Genomic DNA, 25,371 nt, shown 5'->3' with positions numbered 1-25,371 from the left:
GGCAGTGACTGCAACCTGTTCCATTTTCTCAGGAATGCTGGGAAGTGACTTGCCAAGCACTTTGGCATTTAAAAGTTTTTTAAAAAGAAGAAAGAAAAGAAAAAACAATCAGGGCAAGAATGAGACACCTAGGAACGTATGGCATCTAAGAGAAACTGTACAGGTTTCCTGCACTAAGTTTCACCTCTTGTTAAGATGAATCAGTTTTGCAGTTTCAGACTGAATGGGATTAAGAATGAACACCCTTGCTCAGGCTACCGTTTCCCTCCTTGCGCCTCCACTGTGGGCACATTAAAGGGACCAGCCTTAGCACACCATTATATTGCCTTACAGGGACACAGTTGTTCCCACCCAGGAACAAAATCCGATGGGGCAGTGATGATGATGATGATGATAATAATAATAATAATAATAATAATAATAATAATAATAATAATAATAATAATATATTATTTATACCCCGCCCATCTGGCTGGGTTTCCCCAGCCACTCTGGGCGGCTTCCAACTGAATATTAAAACAGTACAGCATTAAACATTAAAAACTTCCCTAAACAGGGCCGCCTTCAGTTGTCTTCTAAAAGTAAAATACTGTATATTCCTGTGTATAAGACTACTTTTTAACCCAGGAAAATCTTCTCAAAAGTCAGGGGACGTCTTATACACCGGGTTGTATTTCTTATACAGCGAGTATATCCCAAACTCTATATTTTAGCTGGAAAAATTGGGGGTCGTCTTATATGCCCAGTCGTCTTATACGCCGGAATATATGGTAGTTACTTATTGCCTTGACATCTGCTGGGAGGGCATTCCACAGGACGGGTGCCACTACCGAGAAGGCCCTCTGTCTGGTTCCCTGTAACCTCACTTCTCGCAATGAGGGAACCGCCAGAAGGCCCTCGGTGCTGGATCTCAGTGTCCGGGCTGAATGGTGGGGGTGGAGACGCTCCTTCAGGTATACAGGACTGAGGCCGTTTAGGGCTTTAAAGGTCAGTACCAACACTTTGAATTGTGCTCGGAAACGTACTGGGAGCCAGTGTAGATCTCTCAGGACCAGTGTTATGTGGTCCCAGCGGCCACTCCCAGTCACTAGTCTAGCTGCCACATTCTGGATTAATTGCAGTTTCCGGGTCACCTTCAAAGATAGCCCCACGTAGAGCACATTGCAGTGGTCCAAGCGGGAGATAACCAGAGCATGCACCACTCTGGCGAGACAGTCTGCAGGCAGGTAGGGTTTCAGTCTGCGTACCAGATGGAGCTGGTAGACAGCCACCCTGGACACAGAATTAACCTGTGCCTCCATGGACAGCTGTGAGTCCAAAATGACTCCTAGGCTGCACACCTGGTCCTTCAGGGGCACAGTTACCCCATTCAAGACCAGGAAGTCCTCCACACCTGCCTGCCTCCTGTCCCCCAAAAATAGTACTTCTGTCTTGCCAGGATTCAACTTCAAACCGTTAGCCGCCATCCATCCTCCAGAATGTGATCCACATTCTGTGTTCCTACAAATGTCAGTGTGTGCTAAGGGCTTAGAATTTCTCTTAACTTCTATTGAAGGGAAGCAACAGAGTTTGGGCTCCTAGCTACTGTTCCCCAGTTGTCTCACTGAGCAACTCTTCTGCCTTCCAAAGAGTCCCATAGGTTGTGCTTAAGAGATGTAAAATTTCCGGAAATTTTGAAGCTCAGAAAATAACTTTCCCGGTTTCCCCCCAGAAAAAAAATGAAAATTTTCGGAAAAATTGAAAAAAAATGCTACATTAGCAATTCTTTTTTCTTTTCCAGGTTGAAAGTCATTCTGTTACTTTAGAAACATAAACTATAACTATGGACAATTTTAATGGGCATAAAATTATCACAACTAGCATATTAAAAATATAGTGTATCCAAACAGGATCTGAAATTTAACTTGTCATTCATCACTGTTTGCTATGCAACATGCTTACTCCACCTCCCATGTTTTGCCCATGAGAACTTATGTATTTCCTCACACTGATGTGTGTGGTCTGTTAACCACTTTAGCTACTACTATATGCTTAAATTAGTTTATTTCACTTTTAAAAGACTGTTTTCCAGCATTTAATGTTTAAAATATTTTCATTTATTTTTTTCTTTCATAACACGTCTCTGATTGCCACGACAACACATAACACTTTCAGGCCCTTTTTGTTGCTCTATATTTTCTACCAGTGCTTTGAGGCCTAGTGAAGAGAAACAGAACCAATGCATACCACACGCATGCAAAACCAAAACTGAAACCTTTTTCTTTTCTGGTGACAACAGCACCTCCTAAAGGAAGAAATGTACGGTATCTTGTTCTTGCATTGGAGAGTTCAGTTTGGAACCTAGGACTTGCTTGTCCTCACAGAAATTAGAATAATCTGATACCATACATATTTTTTAAAAAATGATTTATAAAATATTTGAACCCCTTATCTTAAAACATTTTATTCATCATGTTAAAATAAAACATTCCATAATCTATTTTTTATTTTTTCAATTTTTTGGGAAAAAACAGAAAAAGGCTTCAGGAAAAAAACAGAAAAAACCTGGGTTTTTTCCAAATTTTTCTGGGGGGTTTCCGGACCTTCAGATCTCTAGTTGTGCTTACCTCACATGTTCAAATACCCTTGGTTATGAACTTAATTCATTCTGGAGGTCTGTTCTTAACCTGAAACCGTTCTTAACCTGAGGTACCACTTTAGCTAATGGGGCCTCCTGCTGCTGCCGCACCGCTGGCGCACAATTTCTATTCTCATCCTGAGGTAAATTCTTAACCCGAGGTACTACTTCTGGGTTAGCGGAATCTGTAACCCGAAGTGTTTGTAACCCGAGGTACCAGTGTGATGCAACAGCTAAAAAAGCCAATGCAATTCTGGGCTGCATCAATAGGAGTATAGCATCTAGATCAAGGGAAGTAATAGGACCACTCTATTCTGCTCTGGTCAGACCTCACCTGGAGTACTGTGTCCAGTTTTGGGCACCACAGTTCAAGAAGGATACTGACAAGCTGGAACGTGTCCAGAAGAGGGCAATGAAAATGGTCAAAGGCCTGGAAACGATGCCTTATGAGGAACGGCTTAGGGAGCTGGGCATGTTTAGCCTGGAGAAGAGAAGGTTAAGGGGTGATATGATAGCCATGTTCAAATATATAAAAGGATGTCACATAGAGGAGGGAGAAAGGTTGTTTTCTGCTGCTCCAGAGAAGCGGACACGGAGCAATGGGTTCAAACTACAAGAAAGAAGATTCCACCTAAACATTAGGAAGAACTTCCTGACAGTAAGAGCTGTTCAGCAGTGGAATTTGCTGCCAAGGAGTGTGGTGGAGTCTCCTTTTTTGGAGGTCTTTAAGCGGAGGCTTGACAGCCATCTGTCAGGAATGTTTAGATGGTGTTTCCTGCTTGGCAGGGGGTTGGACTGGATGGCCCTTGTGGTCTCCTCCAACTCTATGATTCTACCACTGTACACCTTTGGAAGAATACCTTGCACTGCCACAGGATACAAACTGCTCTGGACATCTTGATCAGTTATTAGCTGCATCCTTCCAACGAGCAACCTAACCGGGTAGCAATTGACGCAGAGGAACTTCTTGCCTGTGTAATCATCAACTAGGAGCTCCCAACACATTACTCATATTGGACAGGTAGTGAAAACAAGGAAGGAGAGCCTGTTCTACTAACTGAACCTGTAGCCCCTGAACCTGTTTGCCCAGCACCCCAAGTTTCCTCACCTTCTTTTTGCTGTAAGCTATTCCAACCCCCATATCCACATGCGTGTGAAATGGAACCACCCCAAAACCAGGTCATACTCCCATTGGTTCCTAGCAGTGGTGGCACGAAGTGGAGCTCACCAGTTCCGTGGATTTCCATCAACGGGATTTGAGGGGAAATTATTGTTTCGTTCTTTATTATATACTGCCTTTCGTTTGAAGGTCTCGGGGAGGTTCACAAGGAAAAAATTCAGGGTAAAAGAACAAAACCAATAGTGAAAACAAAGCCCAAAACAAAACAATGCCCTCCACTCCCACAAACACATTTAAAAGGCCGTAGAACAGGCATAGGCAAACTCGGCCCTCCAGATGTTTTGGGACTACAACTCCCATCATCCCTGACCAATGGTCCTGTTAGCAAAGGATGATGGGAATTGTAGTCCCAAAACATCTGGAGGGCCGAGTTTGCCTACGCCTGCTGTAGAATAAACATTAGCCTGATTGTAGAGGGACATTTTTGCCTGGTGCCTAAAGGTGTACAATGAAGGCAGCAGACAAACCTCCCTGGGGAGAGCATTCCACAAACAGGGAGCCGCTGCAGAGAAGACCCAACATCATGTTGCCACTCTCCAAACCTCTCATGGAGGAGGCACATGAAGAAGGGTCTCAGATGATGAATGGAGAGTCCAAGTTGGTTTATATGGGGAAGAGGCAGTCTTGAGCTGAAAAAGAGGTGCTTGTGTGTGGCGGGGGGTGGAGACACTTAATGCTTGACTAGGTGATCCTTGTGGGACGCAGGTGGTGCTGTGGGTTAAACCACAGAGCCTAGGGCTTGCTGATCAACAGGTTGGCGGTTCAAATCCCTGCAGATGTCCTGTGTTTATTCATCAATCACTTGTAGGGTAATTACCGTAGGCTTTCCTGTTCCCAGACACACCGGACCATCCTTAACTTCTTATCACAGGAATGTGAAACTTGCCAGCTGCAAGGCTGGTGAAGATTTACATTTAATCAAAGGACAGGAGGAGAATAATAAAACCTCCTTTCTCAGGTTCAAAAGTTTATTTTCCCAGCCGGGATTTTCTCTAAAACCAAAGTTCCACAATGCCTTGCAGCTTCCCATCGTACCTTGCAAGAACCAGAGATTGAGATGCATGTAATCTCATGACAATATAACTAGGGAAAGTCGTATGATTACTCCTCCCATGACTCACTCCTCATTGTGGTTGGGCTATATAGACACCTGTGGTCTAAACCACTGAGCCTAGGGCTCGCTGATCGGAAGGTCGGCGGTTCGAACCCCCAAGACGGGGTGAGCTCCCGTTGTTCAGTCCCTGCTCCTGCCCATCTAGCAGTTCGAAAGCATGTCAAAGTGCAAGTAGATAAATAGGTACCGCTACAGCAGGAAGGTAAACGGTGTTTCCGTGCGCTGCTCTGGTTCGCCAGAAGCGGCTTTGTCATGCTGGCCACATGACCTGGAAGCTGTACGCCGGCTCCCTCGGCCAATAACGCGAGATGAGCGCCACAACCCCAGAGTCGGTCACGACTGGACCTAATGGTCAGGGGCCCCTTTACCTTTAGGTGATCCTTAGGGTCACTTCCAACAGTTCTATGAGCTTCTGAGATTTCTATATCCAAAGCGTTCCAGGTTTTTGCAAGCACACAAATGAAGGCCGCTTCCAAGCCATGAGGCTGAAGCCAATCGGGCCTAATAGTTGGGACTGCACCAACTCCTCCCATTTTTCTTTTCTTGCACATGACACTGTATTGCTGGTGGCTGACTGGATGGTCCTAGGAGTGGGGAAGCCCCCCAACAGGATCTGCTCAATAATTCACATTAGCCTGTTATCGTTATTCAGTAGTTTATTATGGAGACATAACTGCTTTGACAGCAAACACTCAAAGGGGGGACTACATTTCACCCTAAAGGACAGAGCCCCACCCCCCTCAAACCAACCCCCCCTGAGTTCCATTCATCTTTTCTTTAAGCCCAGCATGGATGGGAAAAAAAACACAATGCGAGTTACGAGTTAGTGCATACTCATCTCCGAAAACAAAAAAACTCACATGACCATAGAACACGAAGGACAGACATTGCAGCAGGAAAGGTGCATTGGAGGGTGGGCAGCAAGGAAAGAAGGGATGTGGGGTCGGCTGAGAAAATATAGTGCTTTATATGCTAGACATATTACCCACTTACTGCCATTCCCGAACAAGACTCTGAAGCCTCTGCCCCGCCACCAATTCCGCAGTCATCACTCCCTTTAAACATTTGTAATGGGTAGGTGGGAAGGACTTAAAATTCACAACTCTTTTAATTGCTTTAGGTTGGGCTGGAGCAGGGATGGGGAAACTGTGGCCTAGTCAGAAGTTGCTGGACTCGCAACTCCCATCAACCCTAGCCAGCATGGCCAATGGTCGGGGAAGATGGGAGGTGGAAGTCCAACCGGAGCTGGAAGGCCGCTGGCTCCCCAACCCTGGCCTAGAACGCTCAAGTCTATGCCAGCACAAGCAGTACGGTCCATTGGTTCAGAAGACTGGTGGGAAGGAGGAGGAGCCATGGCGGGAAGGAGAGGGAAGAGGAGGTCTTCATGCTACTTCTTCCTCTGCCTCCTCTTCAAACTCCCCTTCTTCAGCAGTAGCATCTTGGTACTGCTGGTACTCGGAGACCAGGTCGTTCATGTTGCTCTCGGCCTCGGTGAACTCCATCTCATCCATGCCCTCGCCCGTGTACCAGTGGAGGAAAGCCTTGCGGCGGAACATGGCCGTGAACTGCTCGGAGATGCGCTTGAAGAGCTCTTGGATGGCCGTGCTGTTGCCGATGAAGGTGGCGGCCATCTTGAGGCCTCTTGGAGGGATGTCGCAGACGGCGGTCTTGACGTTGTTGGGGATCCACTCCACGAAATAAGACGAGTTTTTATTTTGCACGTTAAGCATCTGTTCGTCAACCTCTTTCATCGACATGCGCCCGCGGAAAACGGCCGCCACGGTGAGGTAGCGCCCGTGGCGGGGGTCGCAGGCCGCCATCATGTTCTTGGCGTCAAACATCTGCTGCGTGAGCTCGGGCACGGTCAAGGCCCGGTACTGCTGGCTGCCGCGGCTGGTCAAAGGGGCGAAGCCGGGCATGAAGAAGTGGAGGCGAGGGAAGGGCACCATGTTGACAGCCAGCTTGCGGAGGTCGGCGTTGAGCTGGCCGGGGAAACGGAGGCAGGTGGTGACGCCGCTCATGGTGGCCGACACCAAGTGGTTGAGGTCTCCGTACGTGGGAGTGGTGAGCTTGAGGGTGCGGAAGCAGATGTCGTACAGAGCCTCGTTGTCAATGCAGTAGGTCTCGTCCGTGTTCTCGACCAACTGGTGCACTGAGAGAGTGGCATTGTAAGGCTCCACCACTGTGTCCGAAACCTTGGGTGAGGGCACCACGCTGAAGGTGTTCATGATACGGTCAGGGTATTCCTCGCGGATCTTGCTGATCAGTAGGGTCCCCATCCCTGATCCAGTGCCCCCGCCCAGTGAGTGGGTGAGCTGAAACCCCTGGAGACAGTCACAGCTCTCGGCTTCCTTCCTTACCACATCTAGGACAGAGTCCACCAGCTCGGCTCCTTCCGTGTAGTGGCCTTTGGCCCAGTTATTCCCAGCACCACTTTGACCTGAGCAGCAAAGGAGAAAGTCAGGAGTAGGGGGTTAAAGGTCATCACTTCATTACTGGCCTCTTCTGAACAATATGGTCTCTTTTAAGAAGGCAAACCATTCGACTCTTTATTTCTACAGTGGACGCTCGGGTTGTGAACGTGATCCGTGCGGGAGGCACGTTCACAACCCGCAACGCCGCGTCTGTGCACGCGCGGGTCGTGATTCGGTGCTTCTGCGCATACACGAGCGCCGAAACCCAGAAGTAACCCGTTCCGGTAGTTCCAGGTTCGGTGTGGTGCGCAACCCAAAAACGCACAACCCGAAGCATCTGTAACCTGAGGTATGACTGTAAACTGAAAACTATGGAGAGACCTGGTGTGAATAGAAATATTGGATACATGTCTCATTACACATGCTAAAGCTATTTTTGGTCAGACCAACACGGCTACCTACCTATATCCATTCTACTCTTGTTTTACATTGCACCCAGAATAGTGACCCAAAGAGGTGTCCCCTTTCATGGGGAACAAAAACACTTCAGAACTGATCTCTCACTCCCATTATTTCAGCTCGGCCCAAAGCTTACAGACCTCTCCTGTCACCTTTGGGTGACATACCTGAAGCCTCAATGTAAGGTAGTATTCAGGTAACTTAACAGTTGCAATCCTTACCATGTCTACTAAGATATAGTCCTACTGAATTCAATGCAGTTTACTCCCAGGTAAGTGGAGTTAGGATGGCAGTCTAAATCAAAGCCATCCTTTCCAAGCTCCCAGGGACCACTCATAACTATTCTGTTAAGTACATTACGTAACAGTTTGTGCATACAGATCCAGCTTTGATGAGAAATCTCCACCCTAATTTTAAGTAGCGGGTTCCTAGCCCTCATGTTTTGGAGAAGTGCAGGCAGCTTACGTAAAACATTTCTGTACTTAGGGTGTGGTGTTTTCGTGCCCTGCATAACTAACTGCTCCTTCATGGCTTCCTATCATTTGCTTTTGCTAAGAATAATTATCTTTTGCAAAAAAGGAAGAACCTTATTAAAACAAAAACAAAAAACCCTGCTGCTTTAGAATTACATTTACAGAACTAGGACCTAAGCCAAATAAGAGTTTGTGCACAAAACATTGATCTCCTTATTCTCCACAAGCATTTTTTTAACCTTTCCCTTGAATAATCCTCATGCCCAAATGTTTCTATTTCAACCCCCCTTACCCCACTGATTTACATTAGATCTGACTATCTGTACACCGCAGGAGCTGGTAGGTGTAATAAAAGCAGAGTTTCTGCATTATAGAACGCTGTTGCTATTCCCCAGTTCCCCAGCTCTTCCCCAAGCGGCTGATGAGCTGCAAGCTCTCCATTCTGGAACATTCCTCCTCCTCCCCACAAGGTAAACCAGGTCAACTTCCAAGTTTTGCATGTGTCAAGTAAGGAGGGAGCAGCTTCCGTCAGCACACTCAGAACAGACATGCCTGTGCTTGTGGAACAAAAAGTAGCACAGAGATAGCCAAAAGCGGTTGCTAGCTCATTCTGGCTCTTTCCTCCAGGCCTCTCCCTCTCCCTCCCCCCCCTCTCTCTCACACACACAATGAGGGCAATTTAATTTAAGAATTGCTTTTTCATAATGCATGCTACATCAAGTAACTGCCATTTTTAACTTGGGACATAGCAAAGAAGGCACCCTGGGCATGAACAGTTTCCCCCGGAGGTTGAATTGATGCCACTTTGGGCTTTTTAATTTGGTGCCAGGTAATTGTGATATGAAACTAATTTGTGTGTTACTCTGGGTGTTTAACCCCACCCCACCCTCCTAGAAGGATCTCAAGATGGATCGCCCAAGCCCAACACTATTTTCTGCTTCCTCACCCAGCTACGGACAATTGTTTCTCCACTCCCACCATGTCCACTGGAAGACAGGAAGCTGCCACAACACTGGACCTTCTAGGTCTGAATTGCCTTCAGGATTTCAGGCAGAAGTCTCCAAGTCTAACTGGAAATGCCAGGGGCTTTCTAAATGTCAAGCAGACACTCTGCCATGGAGCTACAGCCCCGTTTGCCTATGTGGGCAGTAGATCGCAGTTCAAGTGCCTCAGGTCTGAGCTCCTGTGACCAATTATAGCCCACCCACCCCCTCACATCCTTTAGCTTGACTGGGCAACATTTGCAACTGCAGCTCAGCGATGCTCCTCCACAATAGTTCCTTACCAAAGACGAAGTTATCAGGCCTGAATATCTGCCCAAAAGGGCCGGACCTGACAGAGTCCATGGTGCCAGGTTCCAGGTCGACCAAGACAGCTCTGGGCACATACTTGCCACCTGAGTGGAGAGAAGGGAAAAAACTTTTAGAAGTGTTTAAGAATCCACCCTCCCAACAGATATACTAGCATTTAATCTGACCAGCTCATGTTGAGCAGATCACCCAGTTCAAAAGATGGGAGCATGCTAGTGGGCTGGCTGGGACTGGTGGGGGTCAAAGTCCAGCAATACCTGGAGGGCCACAGGCTCATAGCTGCCAAGTCTCCCGTATTCCCCGTGAAACCCCTGTTTTTCCAGCTGTTCCCAGCTGAAAAAGCGGATTTTTTTTGTTTTTCCCCGGTTTACTTACCGGCCAGGGGAGGCTCCTTCTGCGCATGTCTGGAGTCTCTGGACATGCGCAGAAACGTTTTCTGGCGCGGTGGCCATTTTGGAACTGGGCGGAGCATGCTCCGAAGCGACTTTTGATGCTGCTCTGCCCACTTCCAAAATGGCTGCAGTGCGACTTCTGGCACGGTGGCCATTTTGGAACTGGGCAGAGCTGCATCAAAAGTAGCTTCTGAGCATGCTCCGCCCAGTTCCAAAATGGCGGCAGTGCTAATTCCAGTCTTCTACTTCCGGTCCGGTCCCTTATTTCTCCGGCAGGAACTTGGCAGGTATGCACAGGCTCCCCATGTCTACTCCAAGAGCTCAAAGCGAGAGCTCCTTGGGCAGCTTACAGGGCCTAGGTAGCTTCACTTCAGTAGCAGACCTGCCTCTAGGTCTTAACCATCCTCTGGGTTCTCCAACAAAGAGAAGAGAAGAAACACTTTGAGGAGACACTTCTGCAGAGAAGGCCACCCCCCCCCCCACAAAAACCGCTAGGCCCCTTCCACAGAGATTTTGCAGCAATTCCAGAAACAGTTGGCCGACAGCTGCCACAGGCTGTTATTCCCACACTCATCCCTCATCATAGTCCCATGCCAGGGACTGATCACATGGAGAAAAGCCAGCAGCCTGTTCTGTGAGCTGGCAGATCCCATTTGCTGATGACACCAGCCTTACTGATTTAGTTCGGTCTAGGCACCTTCCATTTCAGTCCCCACCCTCAAATCTATTATGATCTACACTTGGGATACATAGGGATGGACAGATCAGGCGTCATGAGGTCGACAGAAAAGGATTAGCTGGAGGTCAACTTATAGAATATAGCAAAGTGCTTTCATATGTGGGTTGGGGGAGAGAAAACACCAGACCATGGTCTAATTAGAAGAGAGACAGATCTTTGAGAGAGCTGCATCAACTGAATTTTAGTAAAGGCAAAAAGGTAAAAGACCCCTGGACATTTAAGTCCAGTCAAGCTTGACTCTGGGGTTGTGGCGCTCATCTCGCTTTTCAGGTCAAGGGAACCGACGTTTGTCCACAGACAGCTTTCCGGGTCATGACTTAAACAGCTTCTGGTGCAACAGGACACCATGATGGAAGCCAGAGCACACGGAAACACTGTTTACTTTCCCGCCACAGTGGTACCTATTTATCTACTTGCACTGGCGTGCTTTTGAACTGCTAGGTTGGCAGAAGCTGGGACAGAGCAACGGGAGCTCGCCCCGTCGCATGGATTTGAACTGTCGACTATAGCCTAGTCACAAACTGAACACAACCATATATAGGGCCCATCAAAGTAGGGTACAGCACCCCAGAGATGCCACTCTGAACACTGCACTTCTGCTCTTAAAATAGCAAATGTCAGCCAGGAATTGGGCAAGTCGGGACTGTCACTTTCTATGACAGGATGGGGAGCCTGTAGTTGTTTGATTACAACTCCCACCCTGGGCTGGGCTGTCTGGGGCCAATAAGACCTGGAACGCAGCAACATCTGGAAGATCACAATTTCCCCATCCCTGATCTGTGAAAGGCAAGAGAGAGCGCAGAGAAAGTAGCCGATCATACAGAGGAGCTTGGGCAGCACGGAGTAGCGTGGAAATAGACAAGGAAAGAATTCTGAACTCTGAAATGAACAGCAGTGCTGCGGGAACAAACCTGAGGCCTCATTGTAGTAGACATTGATCCTCTCCAACTGCAAGTCGCTGTCTCCGTGGTAGGTGCCAGTGGGATCAATGCCATGCTCATCACTGATGACTTCCCAGAACTGTTGCAGGCGAAGAAAGAAAAGGAGGACACAACATTAAGAGGAGTCTTCTGACCAAACCCTTCTGGAAACCAGGTCTAGCCTGGCTTCTAGGCAGAGTAGCAAGTGGCAGATTTCAGGAGGCCGTTAAGACACTTCTGTGCCTTTAAGCAATTCTCATTCATTTCAGTGGGAACTTCAGTGGGTTTCTTCAAAGAGCATTGAGCCTCTGTGCTAACATGGGGAGGAACCTTTGGGTTTTACCACCTTGTGCATTGGAACAGAGAAGGGGGACCTGTGGCTCATCTCCCCATTAGCCCCAGCCAGCAGGGCCAAAGAGTGGGGGCCGAGGGAAGCTGAGATACAGCAGCATTTTGAAGGCACAGATTTCCCATCCCTGCAGTAGTTAAGCAGCTCCAGTCACACAAATGCATAGCTGTCAAGTTCTCCCCTTTTTTTAAAGGGAAATTCCCTTATGCTGAATAGGCTTACTCGTGAGAAAAGGGAAAATGTGACAGCCATGCACATGCCTCCCCTCATTAGTCTCATGGGCAGGCTGTAAGGGGAAGACAGTATAGAGAACCTCCCCCTTGCATCAGGAGTAGCTCCTCGCCAAGCAGCGATGGAAGCGTGGGCTCTGAAGGGGCTAGTCAGGAAGCGGAGGGAGAGTGCCCGGGCTCTGACAGCATGGGAGAGCCCCGGCTACACAGGAGGGAAGAGAGAGAGGTGGAAGGGGGGGGGAAGAGAAAGCACGGAGTGTAGACCCTTTCCCCCGGTTCTGGAATTACGGAGGAGAAAAAGGGGGAGGAGATTCACTGTCCCGAGACTCTTATGTTGGAGGAAGTCACGCCGGGGGGCAGTGCCGGATTCTGGATCGGAATGAGCAGACATGTTTCCAACACCCCGTTTCACTGTAAATAGAGTGCACCAATAAAGACTGTTAAAAGGCAAGCCTGTGGAGAGTCGTTACTCTGGAGTAGTCGCAATAACCCCTGACACAGGCTATCATTGCAAGGGGGTGCATTTTGTCCCAGCTGCAGTTACCTGCCAGTAGTATCCATTGCAAGAGAGCAATGAACTCGAGATACCTCCGAGGAGGGTAGGCCAGGTATCAGCATCACCCCCTACTACAGATCATTTCACCAGTCGGATTCGCTACCCATTAACTCAAGCAGCAGCCAATCGAGGGTATTGGTTGCTCTTCATTCAACATGCTCTGACCTCCAAAGGAACTTGGGCAAGAGAAGACATTCAGCTTTAGGGAGAAGCAAACTGGCAAAGCAATTTGGCACCGGGTGGTTTCCAAACGTTCTACTCTCAAGGAATGCTTTCCACATAGGCTTGTCTGTCAGAGACCACTTTGCAAAGAACAAGAGGATTCGGGGAGAGGTTCCAGAAGGCGCGCCCTTGGGGATCACTCTGCTTACCCCGTGGTTCAAATGTCCACTCAGACACAAGACTCACTGGGTGACCTTGAGCCAGTCGCCATTTCTCAACCTATCCCACACTTCAGAGGGATTTTGCAAGGGGAACATGGTGGCTGGAGATGGCAGTGAGGAACTATGTATGTTCAATTCAGGGTGGTGGAAGGGCCTAGCGGGGCATACTTGTGCCATCACAAGGGACCCCAAGCACACACCCTAACACTTCCCCAAAAGCCTGAACACTGCACACTCCAGTTACAGAGAGGAAAAGCTGCTGCTTTTCTTAAAGGAAGCTCATCTTGAAGAGGACAACAGCAAGGAACAGAACGGATTTCACAGGCTTCCATCCAATAATTAACTTTGCTGCGTGCCACCACTTCCAAACCAGCTTTCCTAGCCACTCCTGTGTCCAGGGTGTAGGAAGATAGGGGCGGGCCACCTCAAGTGGCGGACTCCTAGGGGGCCAGCGCAGGCGCCCGCCTCACCCCCAAAACGCGTGTCACCCCAAAAACATGTGCCCTGCCCCTCCGGGAGGCACGCCCCACCCCCGGAACGCGTGCCCTGCCCCTCTGGGAGGCGCACTGTGCCCCGGAACATGTGCCCTCGCCCCTCCGGGAGGTGCGCCCCGCCCCCAGAATGGGCGCCAGCTCCGCCACTGCCCGTGTCACCTGGTCATGCAGCGAGGTGTATGGTATAGCCCTCATGAGATTGTAGCACTACTATAATGGGAAGGCGTTCCTTTGAAGGGCCCCCAACAAAGTATCCTTGCACATAGAAGTCTAGTACGCCAAGAAGGGTGCTTCTAGAATTGTTTGTCTCCTTCACAAGTTAGGCTTCTACCTGCAAGAGACTCTTGATAGGGAAACACTTCCAAACAACCACCCATATGTATTTGGAAAGTGATAGTCTGACTATTGGAAATGTGTCCCAGCTAAAGAGGATTTGCAAGTTAAATTAATGGCATATGCTGAAATGGCAAAATTGACAATGAAACTAAGAGGAAGAGATGACAACCAATTTAAGGGAGACTGGAAGGAGTTTATTGCATATATTCAAAAGCAATGTACTCAGGTTAATACATTGGCGGGGTTTTAAATACTACTTGTAATTTTATTTTGAATGGATAATAAGTAATACAATGGTTTATAACTTTACAATGGACATGCAGTACATTGATAAACAATGGAACCAAGGAAGAGGCTAGCTAGGGGGGGAGTTAATTTGTTTTGTTTTGATACTGTGACTGTTTTATATTTGGAAAATTAATAAAAATGTTATAAAAGAGAGAGAGACCTGAATATGGGAGAGCGGCCACCAATAATGTCGTGTGCGTGCATTTTGTTTTGTTTTTACATAAGGCAGACACATTGTATTGCTAAGTAACACGTACAATGAACTCTATAGCAACAGAGTAACGTAACACACAACACACAGTCTCATGTTTTATTTTGGATACATGATTTGACTGCAGAAACTACACCCGTGATTTAACACTGCAACTAAGGAAGCAACCCCATTGTGGAAACTCAACAAGTTGTCATTTGAACTGAGGGATCAGGTCACCACCACCTCGTATCAACGCAGCCGCTTCAAAAAGCCCATTCATTGTACCATGAGAAGCCATCCAGGTTTGCAAGGCAGCTGTGAGCCCCCAAGGAGCCACTTAGAAAAGGGGTTGCACATGCTGGCTCCATGAACTTCCTGCCCAGCGTGAGCTTCAGCTTGCAAGGTTTTTAAGGCTGGGGATGGATGCGACCTGTTAGTGCTCTTAATGCATTTTAAGCCGGTTGCATGGCAGGGATGTGGAATCAATGGCCCCCCAAGATGTTTTGGATCCAAATTCCCATCAGTCAACTGATGGGGACATCATCTGGCGAGCCACAAGTCCCGCATACGTAAATCCGGCACTGATCACAGCTGTGTGAGCTACAACCACCATGCATTCCTCACCCAGTGCAAATGGATAAAGCTCTCCCATGCAGCAGCTATGCACCTGCGACCTTGCACCCATTCACCTGTTAGACATAAAACAGGTGAAAGAGAGGGGAGAGAAAAATGACTGGAGTGATCTTGCCATGCTTGGGTGTGTAGGTACAGTGGAGGGCTGCGCAGCTAGTCTATGGGGCTTCCCTTTGAACAGGTGTGGGAAACCTGTGGCCCTCCAAAATGTTTTGACCCACAACTCCCACCAGCCACAGTCAGCATAGACAATGGTCAGAGACAATGAGCTGGTAGTCCCAACAACTGGGACCCTAGCTGCCAAGTTATCCCTTTTTAAAGGGAAATTCCCTTATGCTGAATAGGCTTCCTCGTGAGAAAAGGGAAAACTTGGCAGCTATGACTGGGACTGGAAGGCCACACAGGCTTGCCATCCCCATCTTTGAGCACCAGCTGCTTATTGCATGTCTAGGCAACTAAAGGTAAAGGGACCCCTGACCATTAGGTCCAGTCGTGACCGACTCTGGGGTTGCGCGCTCATCTCGCATTATTGGCTGAGGGAGCCAGCGTATAGCTTCCAGGTCATGTGGCCAGCATGACAAAGCCGCTTCTGGCAAACCAGAGCAACACATGGAAACGCAGTTTACCTTCCTGCTGTAGCGGTTCCTATTTATCTACTTGCATTTTGACGTGCTTTCTAACTGCTAGGTTGGCAGGAGCTGGGACCAAGCAACGGGAGCTCACCCCGTTGCAGGGATTCAAACCACCGACCTTCTGATCAGCAAGCCCTAGGTTCAGTGGTTTAACCACAGCGCCACCTGGGTCCCATGTCTAGGCAACTAGTGCTGCCCAATTATGTGCTCGAAGAGGGACTAAGATATGCCTTGGGAGGAAAGGGGGTAAAGCCTTCATGTTGGATGTGTCTGTTATTCTATATGCCTTGCAGCAAGTCGATATACTTTATGGGACACTGGCAGCTAGACCATATTGCGACACAGCCTAGTCTTACTGCAAATACAGGACAATGACTTCATCAGTCACTTGTCTTAGGGTGGTTTGAATTACTGGGAACAACATTCAGGAGCCTAGGAGAACATCAACACCAACACAGCACTCAGGCAAGCTTTGGAGCAGGTCCCAGGGACAGAGCGATTCTGTCTTGCATGCAGACTGCTGAGCTTCAACTTTGGATGTGCAGGAAGCAAAGACTATCCCTTGCTCATGCTGCGTGGAAGCCAAATTGCCAGAGGCGGCAAGGTGTCCTCACTTCTAGCCTGCAAAATGTTTCACTCACCTGCTTTTAACTCATGAGAGGGGGCTGGGAAAGGTGGGACAAGTTGTCCCGCTCATCCTCTTGTGACTAAAAACAGGCAAGCCACTTTTTTTTGGTATGTTGTTAACTCTGCAGGGCTAACTAGGGTGATGCACAGATCAGCATTCCAAACTCCCATTGTTCTAGGGGCATTTTGTGACAGGGAATTTCATTAGCGCAAGCAGTTTCTGAGCAGTACTGCATCTAAGATTTCAGATTAAAACTGCAGAGTGGAAGGAAAGGAGGTCCTTTTTTCTGCCTCCCCACTTGCAGCTACTCTCTGAAGACTGGAGAAGAGACCCTCTTAAGAATATAAGGGGGGTGGGCAGGGGAAGGGCTAGACCAGGTATGTCCAACATGTCGATCGTGATCTACTGGTTGATCCCTGTGAGGTTTTTTTTGTAGATAGTGCTCGCTAGCCCCCTTCTGGCCCCGCCCCCTCTCCCTGTGCTGGCCTCTATTGTTGCAGAAGGGAAGCCGTAGCTAGTAGCTTAGAAGTTATGTAAGGTTAGTGGCTGCTTCTGTTCCTCCCCCTCCCTCAGAAGAGCTGCAAAAAAGGAACGGAACCCCTAAAAAAACACGTCATTCCCCCTCCCTTATAAAAAGGTCAACAACTTTGGCCTGAATGGGGGTAGATCACGGCCAGATTTTAATTTTGAAAGTAGATAGCTGTCTCTCAGGAGTTGGCCATCCCTGGACTAGACCATGTGGGAAATGAATATAATATTTTAGCTGCAGTTCATTCATTTCCAGCACTGTTTTCTTGTTATAAAAAAGCGCACCTAGACATTCCGTTGTTGCGTCCATAACCTAGGTTTAAGGTGCCATTTAGCTACTAGCTTTCATAGCTGGTACAGATGGGGTGGGGTTCAAGAAACATGGATGGAACTTTCACATGTTTCAAAGCAAGGTGGGTTGATATCCTGACCACTTGCAGCAGAGAAATACTGCAGTGACCTTCTTTTGCTCGGCCTGATGCTATGCTAGGATTCCTTGATGCAGGCTGCACTTCAGCCAACAAGTGTGGGGGAAATCCCAGGAGCATGACCCCTGCCAAGAAACTATGGATCCCGTCTCCAAATCTTAACTGGAATGGGCAAAGTAGGGTGGATGGAATGGTGAGTGGGAAATACTAACTAGGCACTGTTTCAGGAGCTGGGTAAGAAAACACTTGTATGTTTTGAAATAGTGGAATTATGTATACTAGGTGCCCGACGTTTGATACAACCCAAATTCAGATATTCTGAATACAACCCAAATTCAGATATTCTGCTTTAACAGGGGAGGGCAGGTAAATCCAAGATACACAGGATATAGGAGGATTCCTAGCTGCCCTTCAGCAGTGGCACCCACCATGTGAGGGTCACGATATACACCTTATATGAGATAGCAGACAAGGGGGCAAATGCGGGGAAAGAACAGGTAAAGGGTCAGGCAAGAATGTAAGGCTAAGGCCACCTATTTGTGGCATGTTTCCAAGCAATGGATTCTTTGATGGACTCTAGCTGCCATAGCAGCTAGATATAAGTCGATTGCGATCTACCGGTCGATCAAAGCTCAACAACTTTTGGTCTTCCTCCCCCCAAAAAGCTCCACAACTTTGGTGAAGGCTCCTCCCCCCAAAAAAGCTCCACAACTCTGATCAATGCTCCCCAAAACTTCGTTCAATACAATGGGTAGATCACTGCCAGTTTTTTTATTTTTAGTGGGAGTAGATCGCAGTCTCTTGGAAGTTGGACATGCCTCCTCTATACCACTCTTCAAGTCTCTACTCATGTCCATCCAAATATGTCAGCAACAAAGGTTGAAAACTAATGATGAGGCACAAGCTCTAATGAAATGAATGGGAGCTGTGCAAGAGCACTGCTGGTTCATTTCAAAAGAGCTCCTGCAGGAGACATTCCCCGCCGATGCAGTGCTTTTTGATGGTGTCCTCTTACTAAGCCACTAATCAATTGTAGAGAAATCAACTGATGTACCAACCCTAGGAAATCCACTGTTAAACTTGAAATCTCAGTTTTGCTTTGGAAACAGACTCTAAGCTTTGGGATCTCTATTCACTATTTCCCTCCCCCCTTCTATCCCCACAGATTTTTGGCTTGGCTTATTTGTGATTGCCATCAGCACCTCCCTTCCTTGAGTCCTGTGGCACACAGAGACCTTGGGAAACGAAGAGGTGTTCAGCGACAGGATTTCACAGGTGAAAGGAAGCAGAGCCTTGCTGCATCCACCTTGTGCAAAAGCCCAGTGGAAAGAGGGAGAAGCTACCCTCCTTTCTTATCCGCAAATTCTCTTGGGACTCTCGTGAAAGGGCAAAGGGTGGCAGCTGTCAGCAAGCAATTTGTAGAAACCAGGTTACCAAAGAGGCAGAAGGGAACTGGCCAATGCTGGCATGCTACACTTTTAGCTGCAGGGGTGGGATGGTGGAGACAACAGGACCAACATGGACCTGGGGTACCCAAGGTAGAGAAGGGAACCTGCTGTTGGAGCCCCAGTTAGCATGGCCAGTAGTCGGGGCTGCTGATGAGAGGCCAGCAGTATCTGGAGGACCACATCCTGACTTAAGGGACAAGCGGACTGTAAATGGAAGGCTCAAAATTGCACTGGCACTAGGTTCACAACAGGTGTTTAGATATATGGTAGCTGCAGAGAGCTGGAGGCTCTCAAAACAGCTTTCCTGACTCCCACCCAACATAGGGAGCATTACAGTGGTATAAGGCTGAGCTGTGAACAACTAGGAAATCTCTTTGCCGTGACTTCACCAAGTGGCTTAAACAAGTCTACACTTACTCCCCCTTCAGTTCCCATCTGAAATATTCGGGCTGAAATGCAGACCTACCATACAGAGTTACTGCAACAATTACAATGGACATGCTCTTTACACCCCGATATACTATATTAATATTATGAAGGCCACCTCCCTCCTTCTCAAGAGCTCGGGACAGAACCCCCTGGGCTCACACTTCCTCCCCAAAATCTCTTCCACTGCATGTTTGCCCTTCCCTTAGGCAGCAAAACCTGCTCTGGGAATAAGCTGCCATCACTTAAGTCTGAGAGGCTTTAAAGAGTAGATCTCCCCGGCGCAGCATCATACCACCTGAAATCATATCATACCCCCCTCCCCCTTGCAGGCAGAGAGAGCACCCTGCACAGCTCTAAAATGGAGTCGCTCTGCCAGTCTTTGCTTCCCTCGCACTCTGCAGTATGAGTGGCAGATTCTATTTATACCCAATGCCTGTAAAAGCCCGAGGGTGGGGGAAAGCTTGAAGGAGAGACCACAAGGGTGGACACAGACGTTGGTGCACTCTTTACTGCCCCCCCCCATCTGTGCACGCACACCCACCCAAGAAAGCAGCCAGACCAGTAGGGAGAGGCAAGCACTGCAGTCATAAATCCAGTGAGGAGAGCGAGGAGGCTTCCAGCCCAAGAGGTTGGTGTGCCGGAGAGGCTGACGGCGAAGATGGCTGACAGGCTCTCTCTGCACCCACCTTCGCCAGGCTGCAGGGAAAGGCTGAAGCTTCACAGGTTTCAGTGACGTGTTCAAAGAGAACACACCCATTCTCCAACACCCTGCCTGCACTCCCAACAGCCCTTGAAACTTTGCTGCCATAAATGAGGCCAATGCCTTTCCCAGATTAGCACTGGAACACCTGGTTTTCCATTCTGCACTTGCCGCCCCCCCCCCAAAAATAGCCAGTTCTAGCTGTCAGCTTCTTCTCCATGTGGCTGTGCCTTAAAATGAAGAGGGGCCTTCCATCTCGAGCATGCAGTCACTTCCCACTTTGCATGCTTCAGGCCAAGCCCCCCCCCAACCTTTTAAAAAGTTACCACCCAATGGGAAGAGGTGAGCACACAAGACTTCTCCCAAGGAGCCTCCTGCTGCAGCAGCATACCCCTGCACATTGAAAACCCAGCCTGGGAGCACAGCTGCCGGCCTTTGTTCCGCAGGAGGTACATATGTGGGGAGAGAGCAAGCCAGATCTCATTACCATAAAGGGTGTGAGGCTCCTATTTAAGCCAGCTTGACTCTGCGCAGAATTGCTCCTGAGTGCCCTATGAGCACTGTGTGTGTGTGTGTGTGTGTGTGTGTGTGTGTGTGTGTAGAGGGGTAGGGAGAGACATCAATGCAATGTGAAGCCCGTGGCGCTATCAGAGCCTCACCTTCTGCTGCTACAGCTGCATTGAGCCCAAAGGTCAAGATGAATCTTCTGTCCAAGAAACGCATCAATTCTACATGGGCACATGTCTGCGTTCATCCCAGCATGCTGAGCAGATAAGTCTTTGAGCTCTGGGTTGATTAATGCCTTCAGATCCCCCCCAGGTTCAGCCATGAAAACCAGACAGATGTTTAAGGCAGGGAGGGGGAGAAGCTGATTTGTGTGTGTCAGGAGAGCAACAGCATAATCTTCAAAGGGCATTGCAGTAAAACAGCTGCCAGCCTAGTTCAGCAGCCATTCTTAGTGAGGAAAGTCACCAGGACTTGGGATAGCCATCTCGATGGGAGGCATGGGCACATGGCCCAAGAAGCAACTGCCCTGACGCTATCTTCCCCTGGAGGGTTAACAAGTGAACAAACTCTGGATGAGTCATAGATTGATCCCTCCCTTGCGGATCTCTCAAATGGAAGAAAAGTGAGCTTTGCAATGGTGACTCAGGTCTGACTTTCATTTAAGTGATAAACTGGTGTCTGGGCCATACCATTTCTGATTGCAGGTGGGGGTGTGCCTTATGGAAAGCTTCTCCTTGTTGGAGACAAGGCCTGAGCCCTTCTCCCCAATTTTTAGCTTGCTGTGTGGAGAACTACTTTGCATGAAGAAGCTTTCCGTTATTTAAGCTTCTGCCTGCCATCCTCACTTGTGTTTATTAAAGATTTCTTAACTTACAAAAATACGTGCACTGTCTCTTTTTTCAAGCTGCATTTTCTACAGGTCAGTTTCATTTGTTGTGAGACATTAGTGTTGCATACAGAGTTAGGTTAGGAAGAAAAGGGGGGAAGAGGGGGAGGGGACAATGCTTCTATTCTTCTACTTAGTGTTAAGTGTGGGGTTCTCTTACTATTCGCTTGTGGTATTCCTTTGGTGGTGAGAGAGGTTGGGGGTGACCTAGGGTACGGTTGGTTTCCTGTAGTGAGATTTGTTTTGGTGTGTGAGTGGGGTATGTGTGTGTGTTTTAGTGAGACCTCAGCGTATCTTAATTAAGTCTACAAGGAAAGCTGGTTTAGCAGCAAGCACTCTCCCTCCTATGCATTTTCCTCATAAAGCAAATAAAAGCTTTGTAGAAAGGGAACTATCAGCAGCTCTCCCACGTGAGAACCTGAAGGCTCACCTACTTATCCACAAATAAGTAACTCTTGCTTTTGATGGCAACCTTTGTGTTACACTAACAAGGGTGGAACACTTCTGAGGGTCAGGGTGGAAAGGTATGTTTCATTTCTAACCTACTTCCTCTCTCCATTTGAGAAAGGTGGAGAGGAATCCCCTTTCTTAGGGTTTGGTAAGCCTGCAGTTTGTGGGTGCCGGTTAACAGAAGAGAAACAGTATCAATTCAGAGGGGTTTAAGACAATTTGCAAGTGTGACAAAGATCTTCCAATGCTAAATGACGGAACTAGTTGGCCCACTGCGTTCCTTTCAACCAAGTTCAGACCAAGATGGTTAATTCCAATATACTTCTGGCCATAATGGAGGCTGTCATGACACACATCAAAAAGCATCTCCTCAAGCACCATGGGAACCGACCTAAGTAAACAACCAAACAGAAGAGGCAACTTTAGGTCTTCTAAAATTTAGCCCAATAAGCATACCCAAAAGGCGCCCATACGACACTGCATGGAAACCTGGTGCTATCCAGATGTTGTTTGACTACAACCACCATCGCCTCTGACCATTGGCCTGGCTGGCCGTGACTGATGGATGTGAAGAGTCCAGCAACATCCAGAGGGCCATAAGTTGCCCCATCCCTGGAGACGCTATTGGGGGAGGACAGAAAGCCTTCTGTTTGATTCTGGTTTGCACCAGGCAGAGTTCTGACACAGTTATCATTCCTCTATTGCTGTACAGCGTCCGCACCGCAGTGTGCTTGGCACATGTTGATTCTACTGCATTCTCATGCATGTTTGGATTCCGACTGTATCCATGTTAGGGAGAGAGAATCTTGCGCCACAAACGTCTCCAGGCTTCCTAGTGCTGTCCCACTAAACTGGACGAAGCCAAAAGGTCGCCTTGACCATCATTTGGAGGAAAGGCGGGAGATCGATGAAGCGATCAAATCAAAAAGACACATCTCTTCAACGGCTGGGTGGCAGGGCAGCTCGGCCAAGCCTCGCTCTCCCTCGAGACCTAACCCAAACTGCGCCAAAATCTCACGGAGGAGGGAAGGGGGTGTCTAGCCTTCCACCGGAGACGTAGAGCCCCGCCTGAGAATCCGTCTGCGGCGCAGGAGAGGAAGGGGGCGAAGATCCCGGAGATCGCCCCCCTCCAGATGTCTTCGTAAGCGGCTAAGGGCGGAAGCCATGTTGGCGGCCGCAATGCAGAGATCCGCAGCCCCGCCACACGCACGCACCCACTGGAAAACAAGGCGCGCAAGGCAGCGCCAGACGCGCGAATCGGGGGTCGGTACGGCGCAACCGAGGCAGCCGCTCTCCGTGGCGCACGGAGCGAAGCGCTTCGTCGTCGTTCCCGGGTCCCCACCCTGCGCTCCAGGCACAATCCGGCAAGGAGCCGCCACCGGAAAGCCGCCGCGCTACAATTCCCCAGGTCACGCCACCGACCCCTCTCCGCCCCAGCCAGGGCGAGGGAAAACCGGAGGTCGGGGTCGGGAAAACCGGAGGGAATCCCCCCCTCCAGATGTAAGTCTTCCGTACCCCCCCCCCCGCCCAACCACTGCATGGCGCGCGCCAGGCCGCCCAGGAAAAAGGCGCCGAGATCGTGGAAGAGGCGACCAGACGATGCGCCTCCGCCCAGCCGGGAAGGGAGCGAAAGGATCCGAGGGCCCTTTTCGAGGACGTTCGCCCGCCCCGAGAGCCAGGAGGCCCCATGGCCAGGGGGAGGGCAATCGGAACCTGGCCCAAGTTCCCCCACCCCCGGGGCCCCAAGCCCCTGCCCCGTGCCCTAACCTTGGCCCCGATCTGGTTGCCGCACTGGCCGGCTTGCAGGTGCACGATCTCCCTCATGGTCTTCTGGCGGTGGCTGGACGCTGCGCAGGGACTACGATCCTCGTCTCGCCGTTCCTTCGCGCTTCTCTGTCTTTGGCCGCTGCGCTCGTGCGCCTTAAATGGGGCCCGGCGGGGAAGGGAAGGGCAGGCGCCCGTCAGTGCGCATGGGCCGAAACTGCCCGCCGACGCAGCCGCCATCCCCGATCCTCCCCACCTCCCTCGCCTGTCAGTCCGCCCGACTGCGGCCGCGTTGCCAAGAGGCCAAGCTGGGTGGGCGCGGAGATGTCAGCGCCGGACGCCCGAGCAGTTGGCCTCGTCTGTGTCATAGCTGCCAAGTTATCCCTTTTTTAAGGGATTTCCCCTTATGCTGAATAGGCTTCCTCGCGAGAAAAGGGAAAACTTGGCAGCTATGGTCTGTGTCCTGGCCTGGTGTGCCCTGGAATTCTATTCAATGTTGATCCAGAGCAGAGCTCCAACGTATAGTTAGCACTGCAGAACAAAAACTTTAACACGTTGTGGGATCCCCCCAAAATAGACCAGAGGCAATTGTATTTCATCCAGCAGAACTTTACTGCTACTGAAGGTGAATGAGCATAATGGTGACAAATCCAATACATTCAGGATAGGCACTGTCCATAAGGAATCCAGTTGCTGCAGACTTGACTTATGGTAAACTTATAATAAGACTAAACCTTAACACTAAGCATACTATATACAGAACATCACACAGAAGGAAAGAGAGACAGAAATAAAGTGAATCCCGGGCTCCTTGTGGCCTATTATTACAGTCAGCATGACCTTGACAGAAGAGATAACAGGACCTGTTTAAGCCAGCTGTAAGTACTCAGCTTCTCTGAAGGAATAACCCAAACATCATGAACCTTCTGTTTGTTTCTTCCACACACAGAAGCTTCCAGAACCCTCTTGAATTAATTAGAATAGGAAGGATCTCTACACATCAGATGCGAGAAGCCAAGTTACAGGGAACCAGGCAGAGGGCCTTCTCGGTAGTGGCGCCCACCTTGTGGAACACCCTCTCACCAGATGTAATTATTATTATTATTATTATTATTATTATTATTATTATTATTTATTTATACCCCGCCCATCTGGCCGGGTTCCCCCAGCCACTCTGGGCGGCTTCCAACAAAACATTAAAATACAGAAATCAAACATTAAAAGCTTCCCTAAACAGGGCTGCCTTGAGATGCCTTCTAAAGGTCTGGTAATTGTTGTTCTCTTTGACCTCTGGTGGGAGGGCGTTCCACAGGGTGGGTGCCACTACCGAGAAGGCCCTGTCAAAGAGAAGATGTCAAAGAGAAAAACAACTACAGCACCAGACTTTTAGAAGACATCTGAAGGCAGCCCTGTTTAGGGAAGCTTTTAATATTTAATAGATTATTGTATTTTAATGTTCTGTTGGAAGTTGCCCAGAGTGGCTGGGGAAACCCAGCCAGATGGGCAGGGTATAAATTTATTATTATTATTAGTAGTAGTAGTAGTAGTAGTAGTCTAAGGGTGCTTACAGGTAAGAGGTCCTCCTAGTGTTTTGCTTCCCTGGAATGCTTGGAGCCTCGGAAATCAGGGGGGTTGTACAGCAGCAGGGGGAGCCTTTTTCAGCTCAATGTCACATTCCAGGGCCAGTCCACCCAGGAGCATAGCTGCCAAGTTCTCCCTTTTTTTAAGGGAAATTCCCTTATGCTGAATAGGCTTCCTCACGAGAAAAGGGAAAACTTGGCAGCTATGCCCAGGAGGCAAGTTGAAGTAGCCGCCTCAGGTGGCAGAATCCACAGGGGCAGCAGATCTGGCCTTCAAGGAAAGCATCACCTACTGCTGCCGTAGACCTTTA

At 49.0% G+C, this 25,371-nt stretch overlaps 1 protein-coding gene across 1 annotated transcript; it reads right to left on the bottom strand.

Moving 5' to 3' along the window:
• Positions 1-5,549: 5,549 nt before the first annotated feature.
• Positions 5,550-23,639, bottom strand: TUBB4A (tubulin beta 4A class IVa). The gene is made up of 4 exons (XM_035140478.2): positions 23,484-23,639; positions 11,610-11,718; positions 9,543-9,653; positions 5,550-7,351 (listed from the first exon to the last, which is right to left on the bottom strand). Exons 1-4 carry the CDS (start codon positions 23,538-23,540, stop codon positions 6,294-6,296), a joined length of 1,335 nt encoding a protein of 444 aa, XP_034996369.1. The 5' UTR covers positions 23,541-23,639; the 3' UTR covers positions 5,550-6,293.
• Between the last annotated feature and the right edge of the window lie 1,732 nt (positions 23,640-25,371).

This window comes from Zootoca vivipara, chromosome 16 (genome assembly GCF_963506605.1).
Source record: "Zootoca vivipara chromosome 16, rZooViv1.1, whole genome shotgun sequence".
In the NCBI taxonomy this organism is placed as follows: Eukaryota; Metazoa; Chordata; class Lepidosauria; order Squamata; family Lacertidae; genus Zootoca; species Zootoca vivipara.
The sequence above is the reverse complement of the archived record's forward strand: the minus strand, read 5'-3'. Positions and strand labels throughout refer to the sequence as shown.